Source organism: Cydia splendana, chromosome 18, assembly GCF_910591565.1.
Source record: "Cydia splendana chromosome 18, ilCydSple1.2, whole genome shotgun sequence".
In the NCBI taxonomy this organism is placed as follows: domain Eukaryota; kingdom Metazoa; phylum Arthropoda; class Insecta; order Lepidoptera; family Tortricidae; genus Cydia; species Cydia splendana.
The window spans coordinates 6726320-6748741 of NC_085977.1; the positions used below are offsets into that span (position 1 = coordinate 6726320).

General features: G+C 37.4%; 1 protein-coding gene across 1 annotated transcript; it reads right to left on the bottom strand.

Annotated features, from left to right (window-relative positions):
• Nucleotides 1–5696: 5696 nt before the first annotated feature.
• Nucleotides 5697–21805, bottom strand: LOC134799439 (zinc transporter ZIP1-like). The gene is made up of 5 exons (XM_063771838.1): nt 21299–21805; nt 12627–12996; nt 10052–10259; nt 6840–6978; nt 5697–5853 (listed from the first exon to the last, which is right to left on the bottom strand). The coding sequence occupies exons 1-5, from the start codon at nt 21588–21590 to the stop codon at nt 5840–5842; spliced, it is 1023 nt and encodes a 340-aa protein (XP_063627908.1). The 5' UTR covers nt 21591–21805; the 3' UTR covers nt 5697–5839.
• Between the last annotated feature and the right edge of the window lie 617 nt (nt 21806–22422).

The following is a 22422-nucleotide window of genomic DNA, read 5'->3' on the forward strand; positions in this document are numbered from 1 at the left end:
ATCAGCGGGCGAACAAGCTCCTCAAATCTTAAGCGGCGTAAAGAATCCCGTAAAATGACGCTTCGACAACTGTAGATGTAAGTATATGTCATTATAAATCCGATACAATGTGCCTGAAGGAATGTAATCGTTTGGACAGATTGGTCAATGCTCAGACGAAATGTGTTTGTTCCCTAAGTATTTTCTAGAGTTGAATTGCATAAATAAACTAAATGAGTCAGATTTTGTTATGTTTAATGGTTTAGTATTTAAGAAACAACTTATTGCAATATATCTGGTAAATATTTGGGGACCAAAGAATTTGTGTAAATAACTTGCAACATAAAAGTTAAAATATAATAACTGGACTAAGTTTAATATGATCCATCTACATATTTGCATTTTATTAATGTGAAGATGGACACGGAACGTAAATAAGTTGTTAACTAGATGGTGGGTTGTGCAAGCTGATTTAGTCTTAACTATGCGATAAGATTGTTAAAAGGGTATCCAACTGATAACCTAATGTTGCATTGTAATAAGCATCTCGGTAAAGGATAATGAAATGAAATGGTCGAAGCAAATAATTATTACTTTAATTAGAATTGAAGTATGACTCTGAAATGTATAGCTGGATTGTAGATATAATCAATATCCGGGGTATTATCCTCATGCAATAAATAACACCAATTTCAATATCTTCCCGCAAAGTTGTTCGAAGCGTCATTTTAATGCTCTACGAAAATTAACTACTTATATTTTATCATTAAACGCGAAGTCGATTCGTATTCGTATAATTACTGCAATGCAATAATTTTTCGTAATAACTTTAGTAGAAAATTTACAGTACAATGCCATTTGACTGCTGGATAATCGTTCCTAGTCCCCGCATAGTCGGATGTTAGGTGTTCCCACTTGCTTACCTAGTGACAATTACCTACTCCATATCCATATGCAGATTTTGAAAGGTGTTCCAATGATTCTGATGGTCTAGTATAACATTTTCAATAGATCAATCAAAGGTTTCCTCTTAGAATAAGGGGAGACGCAGTGCAAGATCGCTACAGGACTTGTAGCGATATTTGTTATTGATAGCTAAATTTTAAAATTGTAATGTTTTTTATTATAACTCTTATCACTTTTGAACATTTGCCCGACTGTCAAATTAAATGTTTATCATCGTTTTTCCACTAAAATTTGAGCCAATTCGATTGACGCCATAGCATGAATTGGCAGGATTTAACACCTTATAAATCACGCCTAGAGTTAGACTGTATTTATTAATATCAATGCAGTATCAATGTAAATTTGGGCAAACCATCACAGTCAAACGCCACTTACATCTCGAGATCACTATAAAGAAGTCAAATCTATCCGTCAATCGCGATCAGAGTCCGCGGAGCACCGTGGCGCGCTGTGTGACGCGACCTTAGATTAATATATAAATCTATATTATTTATCATTTGCCATATCATGATATACCTACTACAATAATGTGCCAAAATATCACACTTTAATTTACCTACCAAACTTCAACTTCTGACAAAACTCAGCAGTGAAAGTGCAAAGAAGATTACGATCATAAACAATATTTTTAGAGAGTTATTTTTACGCACTTCACCGTTACGTGCACAAAGGTAACATTACCAGTTTTATAATAAATATACTCCTCCTATAAACGTAAAAATGGCAACTCAAGCGGTATATGTACCATTTTGTATTGACCTTATATTATGATGGCACAAATGTTTTTCAATTGAATGGTACATAATTCAACAGGTTATTTCATGTATCTTAAATAATACGTACACCCAGAGCTGCTTGAAAGAGACTTGAGAGAGTTTGAGAGAAGTGCATGGCCACTTTATGAATTAATTCCATGCATGTTGTGTCCATGCAATTTTGCAGCTCACTGTAGTACATTTAACGCGTTCACTGCCAGCAACCACCCAGGCGTGCGCTCAGTCCGTAGTCGCTTTTCGCTACACACAGGTTTTCACATGTTATCGGCTACGCTCGTATCGCGTAGCACTGGCTGGCACTGAATGTGATAAATTGGTATCAGTGTAGCACAAAATATTAAAAAAAAAAATAGATTGAACTCCCTCTATAGGCATCTTTTCATGGGAATTGACGCAATTCTAAGTTCGTATGAAACCTACGTGATATATTTAATTAGTATTTCTGTATAGATTTGCTAGCTAGTGCCTGTGCATTTATTAATTGTTTATGTAATCGATACCCAGCTTTTCCCTCATAAAGGTAACCCAATTGTTTATTAGATTAAGATAACGGTGCCTGTATTAATTATTTATTCATTATTATTGTAGTCATTTGTTTAGATATTATTAAGTTAGTTAAAATAAGATCCTATCCCACATCGAAAGTTTTTTTTTTTCAAGCTATCATGTAGGTACAATTTTAATGCCAGTTGTGGACCTATATTCTAGGGAAGGATGGACGGGTTGTCATTGTTGTTCATTGCTTCCTTTACTAATGCCTACAGTATTTATCGCACAAACGATCAATGAAGCCTCGAATTCAATAGGGTACAGATGTAACGCATAATCCTTTGCCATTGTATTTTCTCGGAAATGTTCGTATTCGTCGTGCTACTTCAGTCAACCTCATTAGTTTTTGTACTCAGACTGACTGATATAGCATAACACGCTCGTGCGTTTCCGTGAAAAGACGATGGTAAAGGATTATGCACTACATCTATACAAATGTCCTACGAAATATGTCAAAAGTAGGTAGTCATGTGACATTAACGGTAACGCATCGTTCTTTGGCGATGTGTTGTGCGACGTTGCCAGGGGGGCTACCGCGAAAACCGAAATTCGCAAATTGCGGGGATCTTTTTCTTTCACTCCAATGAAGGCTTAATTAGAGTGACAGAGAAAGATGCACGCGCAATTTGCGAACTTAGATTTTCGCGATTATAGCCCAGGCATGTCAAGCTAGTCGAGCTTTTGACAATTTGAGATTAGGACTTGTCCCCTAAGAAATTCACAGTTTCATAATATCAACAACTATCCGTATCGTTTTAAAGTTGTAATGTGATTAAAACATACAAATAGTCTACGAATAGTTGAGCATTTAAAACTTTATTAAATATTACTTAAAGTATATTGTTATAACTAAAACGTGTACCGGCCTTAGGAGATAGTGTATCATATGTATGTTAAAGGCAAGGCTTACAAATTATACTCGTGTACCAGATAGCGATAAGAGTTTTCGAAATTTTCTCTATGTCTTTTTCTCTCAATAATGTTAGTCATAAGTGTACTTCGTGCGTCCGGCCGTGTGGCCGTCTTTTATCCGATTATTTAAGTCTATTTCAAACTGGCGTCTTAAAATCTTCGCACAACTTTTATTCGCACAGAGGCTTCCAAACTAAGACCGTCTTTCCACTGTGGCGAAGGTGAGCAGAGATGGGAGAAGACAATGCTGCCAACAATGCTATTGATTGGTTCCTGCACATCTCCGCCTCAGTAGAAAGGCATTCTAAAGCCCATGGGTCGGAACCAGACCGTGAATTTACCAAACTGACCCGCGAAAAGAAGGCCGTGATCCTCGTCAAAAAGTTTGGAGACCGCTGTCATAGAGTATAACTAGGAAGGGAGCCCCTCTGAAAATAATTATCACAATAGCAATGTAAGGGGGACGCTTGCAAACTATAAGGTTATATATCAGCGAAGCTTTTATGACGATATATTGAATACCAATGTTAAGTAATCGGTTTATAAGTACAGTCAATGTCATTAATATGTGAGCAAATATCGGGTCAAATATATCCTAACTTATGTTTGCAGATGGTACCAGTAGCATGGTCGCTTTTATATTGTTTTTGAATTTGGAACATTGACTTAATGAATAAAAGTTAAAATTTTGATTAAGGTCTCTGGAACTCGGGAGGTAATATGCAACAAAATATTTTCTACTCTCGAACATACCATCGTCGCATTTTTCTGACAATCGTTTACGCTACGACAACGAAACGCTATGTCTCTAGCTCTATCACACTAATACGGGAGTGATAGAGAGACAGATAGCGTTTCATTTTCGTTGTGCAAACGATTGTCATCTTGTCTAGCCCCGGGTGTCCATTAGTAATCCTTATTGCAAGGAAATATGGTCTAATAATGGTTAGTCAAATGGGTTGCTCATAATATACTTGCAAATGAGAGACGAAAGCTCATTTCAGACTTAAAACCATATGTGCTAGCTAGTAGTGAAGACTTTTTTGTGTCATATTTTTCGATATTTTTGTACCGATATTTTCTTATGTAAATAACCTCGACTGCACACATATTTTAATGATAACCTAAATATTTTATGATGTATTTGTCGGCTCAGACCTAGACCTGTGTTTGTAATGGCTAAAGGCTACTCGTTTTATCCAATGTGTATACATTTACCGCCTGCATAAACTGTAGGTTTTTAATATGCCTAAAATATCGACTAGGTAATTAGATAAAATATATTTTCTTTAAGAATAGAAATAACATAACGGATAGTATGAAAATGTTAATTTCTAATTACATTATTTATTTGTTAAAGTATTGGTTTGTATCATTTTATTCACCCCTTCCGTACTATTTAATGATGAATTTTGGCTATATCCTCCAAGACTGTACCTCATAAAAAGCAGTAGGTACCAAAACGAGTACCGGCTCGGTCACGACATTGAGCGACTTGCGACGGCGGCAGTGACAACCATGAGAACGAAAGGTCCGCTGTGTCTCGCTCCAACCTATAGTTATCGCTGCCGCCGTCACAAGTCGCTCAATGTCGTGGCCGAGCCGTAAGTGCTTATATGTATAATCACTGTTCTGCAATATCACAAAAACCCTGTTACTTTTATAAAAAAACTTTATTTAACAAACACATGTGTCTGATCAACATACAACGCATTTACAACAACTAAAATACTTATTAGTCTAATACTGTACAAACATTATTTTTAGGTAAGAGTAACTCGACTGTACCTACCCTCATAAGTCCATCTATCCAATTCATTTGGCAACGGGAATTATTTTTATTAATTACCGTCTTCTTCCTCGCGTTGTCCCGGCTTTTTGCCACGGCTCATGGGAGCCTGGGGTCCGAACGACAACTGATCCTAAGAATTGGCATTAGTTTTTACGAAAGCGACTGCCATCTGACCTTCCAACCCAGATGGGAAACTAGGCCTTGTTGGGATTAGTCCGGTTTCCTCACGATGTTTTCCTTCACCGATAAGCGACTGGTAAATATCAAATGATATTTCGTACATATTAAGTACTCATTGGTACGAGCCGGGGGGGGGGGGTTGAACCCGCGACCTCCGGATTGAAAGTCGCACGCTCTTACCGCTAGGCCACCAGCGCTTCATTACTGTAATTTAGGTAATTAATAAAAAAATATTTTTTATTAATTACCTAAATTACAATAATAATCTTACTATTGTTAATTAGGTTTGTAATTAATAATATTTACAAACGTAACCATTAACCCCAACAGAAAAGAGGAGCACATCAATAAAAGTTGACCTATACCTAGATACTACCTACCTATATTTTGATAACCAACCTATGAGTCTGAATTCATTTTATACGTGAAGCTGAAGTACCTAGAGTTCGACCAAGAAAAGTCTGCAGCGATTTTGATAGCCCACGCAGTGCAAGTGTTATTTTAAACATCAAACTTCTATGAAATTATGACGTGTAAATAACACTTGCACTGCGTGGGCTATCAAAATCGCTGCAGACTTTTCTTGGTCTAACTCTAATTAATATTACTGATTTATATTTGGCAAGCACTTAGGGTTGCGATCAAACACAATAATTTCGTGGTAATAGGTATTTCTCTTCTTCTGCTAATCTGGAACGACTGAAAAAAAAAGAAAACAGAGTTTTAAGTAAGTTAAACAACATTTTGGATATTTCATGACTCTATGTACACAATATAATGAAAATCACACAACTAAATAACTAACTAGTCCAAACAAAGTTACGAAGTCAAAAATTGTGTTCCAAGCATTTCCCTCAATAACTTTTTTTTAGCATTCTTTGCCTGACCTATTGTTAGAATGAGGCATTCGTTAACAGAGATTTTAAGAGGTTGCTAAATTGAGGGGTTATTGTTTACGAGTCTTTGTTAATAAGTACCAAATAAATAAACTAAATAGGTATCTTTTAACATGTATAATTGTAGATAGACTTCCCCTAACAACTAAAGTATAACGACCCTAACCTGAAATAAATGTCATATACTAAGAAAAAGTGACGAAGGCCTCCAGTGCCCCAGGCTGGAATCGAACCAGCGTCCTCTGCTATCGCGGCAGGTGCCTAGGGTGCGGTAGTAGGTGGTGGTAGTTAGCAGAGGACGTTGGTTCGATTCCAGACTGAAATAAAACACATTAAAATATATATTTTTTTATTTACTTTGTTCTAATACTTCTAATAGTATAACGACCTTTTTTTATCTTTTTCAATAACAGTAGTTATTTGGAAATAATCGCTATTGCTAATAAAAATGTTTAAGTACCTAAACTTATCTTATCACCGACACTTAAATATCTACAAGAATGATATAGTGATTTAAAAATAAAGTGCTTGTATCAAAATTCTTATCAGATTCCTAGTTCCTTCATGTCATTTCGAAATGATTGGATTAAAACACTATCTGAGAAACGGAGTAACACAGTTAGCATCTAATTTTGACTGTGCACTGAATTAGGTACCTAATTCAATTATGGCTATGGACACTATGGTGGGTAAATATGCTACATCGCACCAACGAGGCGCAACAAGGTGTTACCGAAGACCAAAAGGAATATATTTACATGTTTCAATGCAAAAGCATAGTGTAATTACCGAAGAGTTCCACGACTAGCTCCAGCGACACCATGACAACGAAGCCGAGGACAGAGCAGACGAACTGGAGTATTCCCGAGCGGTCCTGCCGCCACACCTCGAAGAACACCACGTACATCAGCGTGCCGCAGGCTAAACCCTGTCGATATATAAGTAATGTTATAAAAGGTAAGTAAGATTTGAGTAGGTACTTAAACACTTATTTTCAATGATCAGGCACGGACGGTGCCACACCGCGGGATTCCGAGTAAAAATCTTAATATGGATTATGGACATGATTCAAATGCCGCGATCTCTTTCGAGAAAGTTATTCTATATTGAGAATATTATGTTAAATAAGATTTTTTAATAGTTTTAGAGTAATTTTCTACTCGCAATCCCGGCGAGGTGTGGCACCGTCCGTGCCGATCGCTATTTATTTTACTCAAATATTCTTATACTATTTTCAAGCATATCGGATAGGTATAAGTATAAACAGCGTATATAAGGTGCTAACAAATTAGTCACGGATGTTTTAAGAGATAATACATTACATTAAAACAATTAACTTTTAACTGTAATTAAAGAACCTTTGTATAACATTTTTTTTGTATTAATTAATTTACCGAACAAAAAAATATTATAATTAATTTTTAAAATAATCACCCCTATTATGTACTTGTCAAGATGTTTAACACTGTCTATCATGTAAGTTTTTAAAAGGTTCTAGAATGTTTAAAGAGGTCTCATTTAATTATCTTAGTAACAGGGTGTTTTAACGTAGCAAATTTGTTTCCTAGTTTTCTCCAAAACAACATAACAAAACCAATGATGTTTCATACTTAAATGTACTCCGAGAACCGAGTACTATCAGCTGTAAAAATATCCGTGACTAATTTGTTAGCACCTTATATATTATTTACAAGAAACAGTATTATTTTAAAAACAAAGTGTATCGCAAAATTTGAAATATTAAGATTATTAAGACACGGAAAGAGCCACCGGCAGAGGTCTCTGTACGACGGAATCCGCAGCCAAACTATTAATTTCAGTTTGGATTAGCATAGCACGATATTTAGAAAATTACAGTCCACTCCGGATTTACACCACATTTTCAAGTAGATTTCACATCCGCGTTGGATTGGAGATGTACTTAGTTAAGTATGCAACATAAACGTCATATTGTTTGTTATCAAGATGCATCGAATACATGAATGACTAGCTAACACTGTTGCTAAACACTCAAAAATACCTAATTCCTTAGATGATAATGGTACCTAATATGCAAAGTATCTACCACTTACCTATTTCTAGTATTTGTTTGAAGTACACGAAAGATCTAACGATATGTATGACTATCCACATATCTATCTATATCTTGAATATTAAGTAGGTAGGTACATGATACGAGTACTATTATGTATTATACATATTATGTTGTATATACATAGGTATATTTTTCTAATTGCTTATTCGTTAAAATGCACTTTATTATTGAATTTTAACGAAGCTATATAAATAATCTCATATGAAAACTACTAAACATAATTATTTATTGACGGATTATAGATTAAATTCTTTACATTTTTCACTGTGCCTCTGACACTAGACTGAGCCTGTCCTGCTGAGTCCCTTAAATATGATAAAAAAATTAAAACATTCAATTACTTATACATACTGACCATACTGTTAGAAACAGTTTCTAGAAAAAATACAAATACAAATTGAAATAATACCCTCTCCAAAAGTTAGTAGATGCAAAGCTCCCTCTAAGACTGGTATCATGTGGATAGGATTGTATATATAGCTTACGGTACCCATCAATCAGAGGCCAAGCCAAGACCTTAGTCCAAAAAAGGCCCATACTACACGTCGATACTAATTTACAATCATATCCCCAGTTATATCAAATCAGAAGAAAACAACAATACATTTGAAAGAAAATTAAAACAACTTTTATTAAAAAAAGCATATTATACAATAACCGAATTTATGGAAGAAAAGAAATTTTAGACATAGTACGTCCTACAATAAACCTATTGATTAATATAAAATATTCTAAATATCTATATAATGATAAGTTAGTTATACGTTTGTAAAAGCCACTAGAGTTATGTTAGAGATATATTAAGTACCTGTAACTTAAGTGAATTATGTATGTACTTATGTTTGCTACACCCTTTTCAGGGTCCATGTGATACCATAAGAAATGTAAATACTACCTAAAATGTACCATGGAAGCAAGAAATAAATGAATACTGAATACTGAATACTGAACCTGTTTTGAATATACCTCACCTTGATTTTGCATTCGCGTGTGAAGGTCTACCAATCTCATACTGCGAAGTCAATCGTCGGCAGAAAATGTTTGAACTGTCATCTTGAGTCCCCGAGAGTAATTAAATTAATACCTAGGTACATGTTCAACACTTCCACTTCACTCAATACAACATCCTATCGCACATACAATGTAACTGACATACTTATTATAAGTTTCCTTTACTAATCTTCCTACACGTGTTGTCATCTGGTAGACAATCAAATTCGTTTCGCTAAGGCGTATGAATAACAGCTAGGGGCAGGCATCCGTGAAACATTATAATAATGTACTTATTTTATTATTGCTAGTGTTCCGCAGTTCCCTAGGTAATTGTTGGATACATAAGGAGTTTAGGTATTTAAATACAAGTAAATAAAATCTACCCTCAAAAGGCTCCTTAAGCCAGTTGAGGGTAGATGAAAATATTACACGATCAAATAATGTAGGTTAAAGTCAGGTCGTTCATTGACTGATCCAGGCGGTTTTGTATTTGGTTGGTTAACCAATAAATGTTATAACTACCCGAAAATGTACAAATTGTTTGTTCACTTTTATTTACTTAAATACCTAAAGATACAGACTATACGCACGCATGGTATAATAATATACTCCGCCTGGTACTCCATTCCCGTCTTTTCTAGGTCACCTAACTGACACAAGCCTACGTCATCATGCGACAGCACTATATGATAATATGCGATAGCGCTATATATAGCGGCCATGTTGTTGTGACGTAGGCCTGTGTCACTCTGGGAATAGAAGACCATGTTTTATTAGACTATGATACGCACGGTCGTGTGTTCTGTATCGTCTATACTAATATAGAATATCTTCCTAGTTTTGCTATAGAGTCTATTAAGTTAAGTTAAAGTATTAAGGAAGTTATTTATTCGATACGGGGCTTGATACATACCTGCAGTATAACCGAGTAGAGTCCGGCCTCAGCCGCGCCAGCACCGCCTACCAGGAGGATTCCAACGCCGATACCCAGTCCAGATACGAACGAGAATGTGAAGATGTAGATCAAAGACAGCCAGCGCTTCGTGCCGGCCGCTATGAGCTCCACGCCGATACAGAAGGCGATGATGTACTTGTGAGCTGACACCGCGCCGAACATGTACCTGAAAAGAATTGGGTACTTATATATAGCAGATTAGCACGAGCATTTGAACCCTCTAAATGCCAGGCCTGTCGTTTGCGGTGTGTGAACCTTAGGGGCTATTCATAAATTACGTCATTTCAAATTGGGGGGGATCTGTACATCGGATGATGGTAGCATGACGTAGGAGGCGGGGGGAAGGGTCATTCCCAAGATGACATCAACTCTCGCTTCTTTAAAAAGGGCTTCAATGAGTAAAAAAAAAGGAATGAAATTCGTGTTTCTTTAAACTGTTAATGCTATAAAAAATTACCTACTAAACTAGAATCAATAATAAATTAAGATATAAATGGCTGTACCATCATGACCATCATTTGGGGGGGGGGGGGGGGGGGGTCATTCGAATTATGATAATTGGATGATTTTAGGGGGGGGGGGGTCAAAAATCGTCGAAAATAGATGACGTAATTTATGAACAGCCCCTTGTTCACACGAAGTTTGTTATATATTACTTATTGGTCTGTAGCCGCGCGCGTAAGTTGAGCGGCGGTCTTTGGCGGTCAAAAAGTTGATTGAAGCATTTGTTTCTTACTGACATTTTTTTCATGACGAATCCTTTATGCGAAACAGAGCAATCATGTTTGCTAGAGTTGCGAATCAATTGGATTTAACTATAACTTACACGTCCTGTGCTAATCTGAGAGTTATCAATAGACTCGACCAGGGGCACATCTCTTATGCTTGTGTTTTTTTATACTTTTGAACGCTAACTACTTTAGTGGTTCGGCTATAAAAGTAAGAGAGACAGAGATGGAGTAAGAGAGGTATTGTTAAGGGTAACCAAAGTACTTTTAGTTGATAGAATTACTGGAAATTCTAATAAGGAGGTAATAGACCCATGCCCCTTGTAAATAGGTAAGATGAGTAATGACAATTATTTACATTACCGTTACACAGTTACAAACAGCAACACTCTTTACTGTCCATCGGTGAACTTTATGGCTTTTGTAATAAAGTTTACGAACTGTCAGTTAACAGTGTGAGCGATGGTACAACTAAGTGGGGGTATAGAATAACAATCTTTTGTTTAAAGTCATCAAAGTGTATGACTTTTAATGTTGATGGTAATATATGAATAACTGTTATACAGTGAGAAATACAAACACGGTACAATTGACGTCAAAGATATGCATGTTTACGTTAATCGTCTTATTACAAAGGAAGGTGAATATTGCAGGTACAATCGCCTGCGCTGGCGGTGTTTCACCCTTAGGGCGATACTCGTTTGAACGCCTTGCAAGTAGCCAGGTAGCCGCTCGGTTGCAAGGATTAAGGCAAAATTTTCTTAATCGGAACACCGCGAGCGCAGGCGATTGCGATTGTACCTATACAATAATTTAGTCCCCTAAAAAATGAATTTAACACATCGTATTCATTGAAATATTAGGATTTACCTACACTTAAAATGAGTGCAAGGCAAGTAAACAACCTTCACCGAATGCGCTCATGTAGCGTATGTACCTACGTAACTTGTTCTACAAATAAACAGGACCTCGTATTAACGTAGGTAGACTACTGCACTACAGTGTCCAGTTGTTCGCAGTCTACAACTACATGCATACATATAAACCTAGGTTGACAACTACATACAATAAAGGGGTTATTATAAGTACCATTTGCTTTGAACGCAACGCGTCAAGAACGAACAGAACGATACGTGTATAGCGAAACAATATAAAAGGAGTCTATCAGTGTAAATGTGTAATGAAACACAATAGGTACTAAAAAATATAAAGATTGGAAGCGAACTACGGATGTACAGTGTACACCCAGCCGCAAAATTGCATATGGCCTTATGAATAAGTCCACATGTAATTTTGCAGCTCGTTGAGCCGAGTTTCGTTGCATATCTTTGACCTCGCTCAGCTGCCACTGCCATGCAGCCTTAACCATGATTCTATTTTTAAGCTAGCACAGCAAAACAGACATATCATGCAGTAACTGCAGCTATTTGCCTATCTTTATAAATAGGTCGCCGCCGCCGCTAGATAAACGGCCGCTTTCTATCACCGCACCGCTCGCCGTCGGCAGGGTGTTCATCTCACACCCTAGAACCTAAAACGGTCATGTACTGTGCGGTTTATGAGGAATTTCCTCCCGCGGACGCTCCGGCTGTGGAATGAGCTCCCTTCCGAGGTTTTCCCGAGGGTCTACAGTATGCGGTTCTTCAAAAAAGGAGTCTACAGCAGTTTTTAAAAGGTCGGCAACGTGCATGTAACAGCTCTGGAGTTGCAGGCGTCCATAGGCTACGGTGACTGCTTACCATATTATGCTTGTTTGCCACCGATGTGGTATTTAAAAAAAGGTAGTTTTACGAATTTAAACCTACCACACATTCGCTGCAGAAGCCTCCAGTCCCACAGCCAAACCTTCAAAGAGCTCATGGATCGACAGCGCCAACACAATCAGGAGCCCCCTCAGCGTCTGCGTGACAGGATCGTCACCAGATACCAAAGGTTGGTGACTATGCCCATGCCCTTGACTCTTAGGCACATTAACCTCCTTCAAAGGCTCCGGCGCATCAGGCGCACTTGTTCTCCTTATACTAAGGACTCTAGTAAAGCTAGTGTTAGCAGTTTTGTTCTCTCTGCTGTTGATGTAAACGTGTACCAACTCTTCGATTAAATACATCATGAAAAATCCGGCGCACATTATGAGGGCAGCCAGGTACAGCGGTATGTCTGCAAGGTCACCGGCCTCTGAAAACAAATTTTTAGTTATTGTATATAAACCATTGTCTTCGAGATAGGTTGAATTGAGCGCATGTAACGTGAGAAGTGAATGGTTATCTTATGAATATTATGATTATGAGAAATTCATATATCGGCTATTAACATCTTGTCTGACATCGAATCCTTACCTATCCTTTTATTTATTATCATTGGATAATTATTACTCTAGTTAGCAATAAAAAAAACCGGGTTCCGAGGGTTCCGTAGAAATTTAACTTATTTTTATTATTTTATCAATTTTTTAGTTTTTCCCTGGAGTTGCAGTGTAAGTCGATATTAAGTACCTACTTGCCAAATTTCATAGTTCTAGGGCAACGGAAAGTGCCTTATAAATTTTGATTTATAAGGCACTTGAGAGTGTCGAAATACACGTTTGTTGCGGCATAAACGGCCCTAGGTATTGTATTTTTTTTTACGTTAACTTAATAGTTTTTTTTACACCTTCAAGGGACTGTAGCCCTGAATAGGTATATACTTTTAATTTTAACTCTATACCTCCACGCGTTCCCGAGATAAAGGGTCTTGATAGACAACGAAGTGATCTTCAACAAAGGATTCCGTTTTTTTTCCTTTTGAGGTAGGTACGGAACCCTAAAATTACGTACAAACAAACATCCAGCGATGTAGCTTGCCGCATTACCATGCGGATACAGCGCCCTTCTTCCCACGACACATGGCGTCATATCATTGACGTGCAAATTAACCTAATATTTGTAAAGATTTAGATTACTCGTACGTAAGTTTTTTTGCATGCTTTTTATTCTATAGGGTGCTTTTCTTTTCCGTCTGATGTCAATACCTCCTATAAAATCATAATAACTACAAGGATACTCTTTACTCTTCTGAGTTCTCATTACAATTCCAGTTAAGGTAAACGTACTGGTGCTCGACGCGGTCCCAGTACATGTCATTTTGAAACATAAGTTATTGTCAATAGAAGTGACAGCAAGATGTCATCTATTGGGCATTAGCATGTCGAGCACTAGTACGTTTACCTTAATTCTTATTGTACCTAACTAACATCGAGGGGATATCAAACGGTCAATTGCATAGACCAGCCATTCTCTAAGTGTGTTCCGCGGATTCTAGGGTTCCGCAACACCCCTGCAGGGGTTCCGCAAGAATTTAGAACACTATGCTTTAGTCGCCTCGAAAAATTGTACTATGCCGCCACCGCCATTGTAGGGTTCCATCAAGTATTTCACTTTCCAAAAGGGTTCCGTCAAAAAAAAAGATTGAGAACCGCTGGCATAGACATATAGTAATTGGCGATATAAGGAGGATAGCTCGTAGGGGGAATAAAATGATACTATTATACGAGGCGCTGCAGTTAGGAAGTAAGTTCATGGTATTGATTAAACGTCATTACAAATCGACTCAAGCGGCATTCGGGGTATTTAAAGGATGACTCATGTTAGCCCGGGTCGGGTCCGGGCCGAAGCTTCCGGCGCATCGTTTTCTATGGAAAACATCACGTGATCGCCTGTCATGACATAGAAAAGTAAGCTCCGGCCCGGGCTAACGCGAGTCATCCTTAATTCGGGGCGTTTAAAAGGTTCTTACTCGTATTAATCATTTGCCACTTTTATAATGATTACCTACATCGGTTCTTTACATATAAGTACCTACTAGTTATACTCGTGAGAGAGAAATCAATGATCGGACAAATCATCGCAAAAGCATCAAAAATCATTTAATATCTCAATATAGGACAAGATTTATTAAACTCATATTATGTACACAGTATCTTTATGAAATTTCCAGATTATACTCAAAAACTGCAGTTCAAAATTGTTAAAAAAATTGTATCATGTTCCATACAATATTTATTTTTGCGATAATTTGTCCGAACTCTGGTTATAATTCCAACGGTATTAGAATAGAATTAGGTTGAAGGGTTGGGAGTTAGGCTGACTGTATTTTTGCTATTTTCCCTCAGAATCCGAATCACGTTTTAACGATATATCCCGATCATAATAAGTCTCAAACATCGGTCTCAAAATACCTACCTATCGATGATCGCCCAATATTTACCTGTGAGCCATGACAGTAAGTACCTGGGTGTTAATAAACGACAAAAACTCGCACCTAGGTACTTCAGTCCCAAACAACCGCAGACGACAAATACTGCTTAATTCATTACGAGAGTAAACGCGAAAAAACTAACCATATTTACCACATCCTTTTAACAAGTTACTGCCATATTACTTGCTTTTATTGTAGACTGTAAGATCTAAATATTTATTCTTAGCACATCTATCGATTATTTAAGCAGCGGGCTCAGCACGGTTCCATTTTTATCGACTATCACTATGCGCGTCCCTTTCGCACTTACATACTTGTTAGAACGTGACAGGCATGGTGACAAGGGATAAAAACGCGACCGTGCTAAGCCGCCAGGTCAAACTGAATGTCTTTACGGTTTTAGAGTCCCGTATTTAAAATCGAAAACATTTTCGTCGAGGAGGTTCTTAAGGGGCCCACTGATTACCAGTCCGTCGGACGATATCGGCCTGTCAGTTGTTCGGAACTGTCAAATTTTGCGTTAAACGACAGGCTGATATCGTCCGGCGAACTGGTAATCAGTGGGCCCCTTTAGGCCATCTTCCGAGTTCCGACTGCATCATATTCATAACTAATCATAAAGGGGCCCACTGATTACCAGTTCGCCGGACGATATCAGCCTGTCAGTTAAACAAAATTGGACAGCTCCGAACAACTTACAGGCCGATATTGTCCGGCGGACTGGTAATCAGTGGGCCCCTTTAGATTGATAGTATACACCTTACCACCATAGTCTGTTTTTACAGTTTGCGCTCTAAAAATACCACAGTCTAATTATTCTACATACAGGAACAGAGCACAAGAGTTTTATCATCATTTTTGGTTGTTTAAATACCCAGCTCACACTACATTCATTTAACTATTTTAACTAAATACCTACCTTATCTTATATAACTAACAACAAGAATTAAAGCAGGCAGTAAAGTTTAATACTCCCTACCTTTTCTGCTACCTACAATTAGTTGAGATATCTTTATACAGGGTGGCACATTTAGATCGGTCATTAATGGGAAAATCTGAAACTATAAGACATTACGACGATCTAAGAATAAGAATAAGTTTATTATCAAAAGAACACATAACAGAATATGTCAGGGGTCTCCGCACGAGGCTACGCCTGTATCGCGGGGAACCAGTTACAGTTTAAATAAGAGATCTAAGTTACACAATCAAGTCCAGTAATATCTTAGGTATGTTTTTGATATAATATAACAGACTTAAAATGAAAAATATATGTAAAATATATTGAAAAAAATGGTGGTCATTTCGAAAACTTACTAAAATAAATGAAAGGATATGAAAACAATGCATTGTATTCATTTCAGACATCATGTTTCATTAACATTTACTGCTTAAGACCTACACAATCGATATCTAAATAGAAAAAGTGTTAGTTTTATTTTTCAAAACGTCCGGGTTCGATTCCCGAGCCGAGTACACATTTTTTTAAATGTATGAATGCAGTTTTTCTTGTTACTAAAATCGATGACATGGTTCCTAAGAAGAGATCGTCGTATGTCTTATAGTTTCAGATTTTCCCATACTGACCGATCTAATTGGGCCACCCTGTATACAGAAAATTTAAACCATAATAAAATAAACGTAGGCATTACGTAGGTAGATTGTACTAATATTTGTTAAGTGCTTTATTAATTATTTCTGTCTGGCTACATAGTTATAATCAAGGAGATTATAGTTTGTAAAAATCATAAAGTTGAGCCCTATTTTTTTTTCCATACACGTCTATTAAGTAAGTGTTGGGATAAGTGCAGACTAGCCTCTAGCCTAAGGATTTTTCAATAACTTATATTAATGATATAGTTTCGCCATGTCCGTCTGGCTGTCCGTCCGTCCGAGACTTTACTCCGTGATCGCTTTAGTCCTAGAAAGCTGCAATTCGGCATGGATTACAGTTAGGCCCCGTTCGCACGGCAGCTTTTTCAACGCGCGTTAAAAAAGCGTTTGAATGACACAAATGGATAATGTATGTATTCACACAAAGGCGGTTTTTAAGCGCGGCGCTTTTTTATCGAGCACTGTTCGATTTTCGGCGTTGAGCGTTGGCGTCAAATTGAATAGAGCATACGGAACTCCGTGTATCTGTTCTCACAAGCGTTAAAAAAGCGCCGGCGCTGCTGTCAGTTGGCTGTCAAGTGTCAATTTTTGGTGTCAATCGTCAAGATTATTATTAGTTTCACCTTAAAAATGTCAACTTATCCTTACAAATTCCTGAAATATTCAAGCTATATTGAAATAATACGTCGTAATAGCAAATAAAGTATGGCTTTGCTGAGATGCGTACGTGGCAGTACGACTCAAGTGATTTTCAAGCGTTCATATGAACACAAATATTAGAAACGGTAAAAAAGCGCCAATGTCGGGTTTTAACGCAACGCTTTTTAAGCTGTCGTGCGAATGGGGCCTTACAATCAATCCGTACAAAGCGCTGTGGAAGTACTCCCTTTTGCTTATTATGTACATGACACTTCCTAATAGCACCCGTTTAAGGTCTATTATGACGGACGGGTAACTACGGACCTACACTGAGCATGCCCTGACATGCTCTGAGCCGGTTGTAAAAAAAATCGTTCTTGTTAAAATCCCGTGACTTATCCTGCCATCCTCCTCCTTCTCCCATTTCTCCCCTCGTTCCCGTGTCTCCTCCTCCTCTCGTTTCTCCGCTCGGAACTTTCATCCAAATCACCCGACCCGATCGATTTGGATGAACCGACTCAGGACAACCCGACTCGGGTCGTTTTCGCGTAACTAATTGAGTAACAAACAACCAAGCATGAAAATGTTTTCATATAAATTACTACTGGGATAAAAGCAGCTCATTTTCGATGTAAGTAGGGCCACTTGGTCCCACTTGGGTTCAGAGGTAGTAATATTGGTAGATAGAGTTAGTCATAGAATAACTGTCTACCCTATTTTTTTCATAAATTTGTTCGGAATTCAAGATAATCAAGTTTTTTTAACCGACTTCAATTTCATAGAAGGAGGAGGTTCTGAATTCGGTTGTGGCTATTTTTTTTTTTCTATGTACGTTCACCGATTACTCCGACATCCGTAGTCCGATTTGAGTAATTCTTTTTTGGTTTGAAAGGAGCTACCTCCGAGTTGGTCCCATTTTAATTTGGTTCTGTTCTGATGATGGGATCCATGAGGAATTGAGGGAACTCCTCAAATTTTAAAGGCACATGCATGGTGTTTTGGGCGTTTTCTTAAGCAGCTCGAGCATTTTCTCCCGAAAACCACCAATTTGATGAAGTAGACCTGATGATGATGATTATTTTGATGATAATGATGATGATTTCTTTAAATGTAAGTATGTTAAGCGATTACTCCGGCACCTGTGATCCGATTTGAGTAATTATTTTTTTGTTTGGAAGAAGTTACTTCCAAGGTGTTTCTGTATTATTTTTGGTTCTGGTCTGATGATGGAATCCATGAGGAATTGAGGGAACTCCTCAATTTTTAAAGGCACGTGTTAAGTGATTTCGGGGTTTTCTAAAGTAACTCGAGCATTTGCTTCCGAAAACCACCAATTTGATGTACTGCAACTGTAGCCTTACCACGAGTTTGACATTGACATATTCGCTAACGTCTTATCCATCTAAATGTAACTTTTTATGCATCTCGCTCACACTAAGGTTAGTACGAGCGAGATGCATAGGAAGTAAGTTACACACATGCTAGCGAATATATCAATGTCAAACTCGTGGTAAGCTGGTAAGGCTACTGATCGGGGGTTAGGGTTAGGAGTTAAGGGGTCAGGGATTAAGGGGTCGGGGAATGGCGGTTGAAGGGTTCCTGGTTCAGGATCGAGGGGTTCCTGGATCAGGGGTTGATCTGCTGTGAGGTTGAGTGATCGGGGGGCTGAGGGATTGGGTCAGCGGCGGGGCGGGCGGGTGGATTTAGTTGACAGGAATTATAATTTCCCAGACGGACTCGAGAAAATTCCTGATTACATTTACTAAAGTAATAGGTACACGAATTTAGTGTTAAACATGATCTGGTTTTTCATTCATGCGTCGTGCTCTTAACAATGCGTTAAAACTAAAAATGGTAAAATAAAAACTTTTTACAAAAAAAATGAAACCGACTTCAAAAAGGATGAAATAAAATATTATCCTTTTTTATGTCTATGCGTTACCAACTGATATGTTTGAAGTCGGTGCCAAGCCAAGTAGTAACAATACCAGTAAAAATAATCAGCTTTATGGCTATATAAAAAAATGCATTTATATTTACACTAATGTGCCGACAAATATGGTACGGACTGCGCCAAGAAGGTTTGATCGTGTGTTCTGAGGTGTGTTCTTAGGTCCAGTCGACGTCAATGAAATGTTTACACTTTTGCACCTTACTCCTTTGTAATAAGGCGAAAAGTTTAAACATATTTTTAACGTCGATTGTACCTACTGAAAGTACGTTCATTGTCGTCGTGTAAGGCAATCCAACGTAGGTAAATTCTTATCGAATCGCACCAAAGTGCTATGCTTCAAAATTTGGCTTGGCACCGACTTCAAACATATCAGTTGGTAACGCATAGACATAAAAAAGGATAATATTTTATTTCATCTTTTTGAAGTCGGTTCATTTTTTTTGTAAGAAGTTTTTATTATCTTAACTACTATTTACCGTATCATAAATTGTTAATTACTTTGATTATATGTAAGTACGCCACTTATTTACTTTTATTAAGTCGGTTTAGTTTTTATTATATTTGCCAAATAAGTAATATAATTCGTGTAACAAAGTTAATACTCAGGAAAGAAGATATTTATCATAATTACTGGCAGTAACTATGTCTGTAGGTACCTATGTACTACAACAAAAGTGATGTTCTGAGAAGGTGGAGCGAAATGATGACTCTATGCAAGTTTCTATCTAATAAATATTAGGTCATTACCTATGAAATTGGCGTTTTGTTCGGAGAATTTCAACGAAACACGAATTTCCATACAATTAATTTTGCGGATATTTTTTTGATGGCTAATTCAAACCAAACAAAATTTTTCCAGTAATTTTTGACACCTTTAAGGTATGTTTTCAATATCTCCATTTCTTGAAAATTGGTACCATTAGAAAAATATAAGTAATTTTAATACTCGAACCGACAGCACATGAAAAGACCTATTTTCAAGGCTTAATTCTGAACACTTAACAATAAAAAATAACAATTAATTGTATGTAAAATCGTTGTTTATTGAGTGCACTGTAGTTTTATTGTAATTGTGTATGTACTTTTGTAAAAAAAAAAAAACTAGGATCAGACTTATATCTATGAACAAAAACGCCAATTTCATAGGTAAGGACCTAATATTAGACCCAAGGGACTAGGAAAGATACTGTAATGAGGTTTTTCCGAAGTTTCATTAGGAAAGGTAGTAGTAGGTACCTACTTCCAAATTTGAAGACACAAGCATAAATTTTAACGGCGCCACTTTAGGAACAGTCAGCAAAACTATTAGCTTAGCATCCCTGCATACAATAATGTATTATAATACATAACTGATGTTTACTTTGAAACTTAAACACCTATTTTCTATCCCAATACGGGATGGATATATCCTGCAGATGTGTAGATACTAAGTGGCACGTACCTGCATGATCAGGTTAAGATTACTAAGTTCTTGAAATGAGTGTATCAAGCTGGATATCAATTTTTGTACCGATTAGACATTGGCCCTATGGACGGAGACAGCTTTTAACGCGGAAATCACGGGTGTCATTCTGAATCCCTAATAACGTTTGTCCTAAAGTCACTTTCCCTAACTGGTTTAAATTGTCCTAATGGGCACATGCCCTAACGATCAATTGTCATAACGATTATTTTCCATAATGTAGGTAAGGTTCTGAAAAATGGTTAGGTTTTAGAACTTGCTGCCACAAAAGTGGGTTAGGTTAGGGTTAGCACTGCGACCCTCGCAAAAAAGAAAATATGTTTGATAACATTAAATAGGATAAGTAATCAATGATAGGGATTTTGAAATTAGGGTATTTAGTGTTAGGACAACTGATCATTATGACAAACAATATTAGGGAATGCAAAGATAGGAGAAAAGACTTTAGGAATTCAGATATAGATCCGAAATCACAACTAGAAGTTAGGCTCCACCTTCAGTACTTCAGTACTGTCGGGGACAGAAGAGTTAAGTGTTTCTGCTTGTGTAGAAACGCTTCCACAACCGTATCTCACCTTGAAGCAGCTGTATGTTTAAGTCCACCTCCGGCAGCAAATGCATGAAAGTGGTGGCAAATAGAACACCTCCACCAAACGCCAGCAGCCCCATCACAAACTGATTGGAAGTCCGCACATCCGAACCGGTGCTTTTCGTAAACCAGTCGAATTTTAGTGAAATAAGCATCGGCAAGCATCCAAACAGCATGGATACCGCGAATAGCGTGACCATGGTTATTATTTTTGCTCGCAATACGCCATCCATGCCTCCGGTAGTCATTATAACGTCAGTGTCCACAGTTACGTTCATTATGGTGTCGGCGCGCGGACGCCTCGTTTCGAATTGTTAACACTGCGCGTGCGCTGGTCGCGGAGACTCGACTGAGTTGAGCGCGGTGTTATGTAGGCGGCGGCCGATTGATAACAGCATCATTATATATGATAAAAATGTCCCTTGTTTGCGCCTTGCGCCGCCTCGGTGCAAGGAATTCGTAGTGCACGTGGGATGGGCGCAAAGATTTGATTTGAGACGGGAATAGATCTCGTGCATCCTTTGACTTCCTACGACTATACTCTGCAACTTTAGGTATTTAAATAAAAGTAAACAAAATCTACCCTCAAATGGCTCCTTAAACCAGTTGAGGGAAAATGAAAACATTACATATTAATAAATAAATAATGTAGGTTAAAGTCAGGTCATTCAGTAACTGATCCAGGCGTTTTTGTATTTGGTTGGTTAACCAATAAATGTTATAATAACTACCCGAAATGTACAAATAGTTTGATTACTTTTATTTAAATACCTAAAGATACAGAGCAGCACTTTTTATATTAAACACGTCGGAGGCAAACAAAAGCAGGGTAGGCTTGATAGTTTTTGGAACTCAATATAGGTAGAAAAAAGTTTTTCTTGTAGTGATTTGAACTCAGAGCCTTGCAAATTAGTAGAGGAGTCGTATGAAAATTTGTATGTAAGGGTCAAAATAATTCCCACAAAGACGGGGTTTGATTTTTTTAGTTCTTTGTGTGTATCTTTTTGACATACTAAAAATATATCAAAATATATGCATGCAAAACGCATTTATTGACATTTCAAATTTGAAAAATCAAAAAATATATTAAAAATCGTGTGTGGTATCAAA

What these genes read in the sequence shown, in the direction of transcription:
- LOC134799439 (XM_063771838.1), bottom strand. Translation starts at nt 21,590, where the DNA reads ATGAACGTAACTGTGGACACTGACGTTATAATGACTACCGGAGGCATG. An exon ending in AAACATACAGCTGCTTCAAG is followed by an intron (nt 12,997 to 21,298) that starts GTGAGATACGGT and finishes ATTTGTTTTCAG; the next exon opens with AGGCCGGTGACCTTGCAGAC. An exon ending in GCTTCTGCAGCGAATGTGTG is followed by an intron (nt 10,260 to 12,626) that starts GTAGGTTTAAAT and finishes AATTCTTTTCAG; the next exon opens with GTACATGTTCGGCGCGGTGT.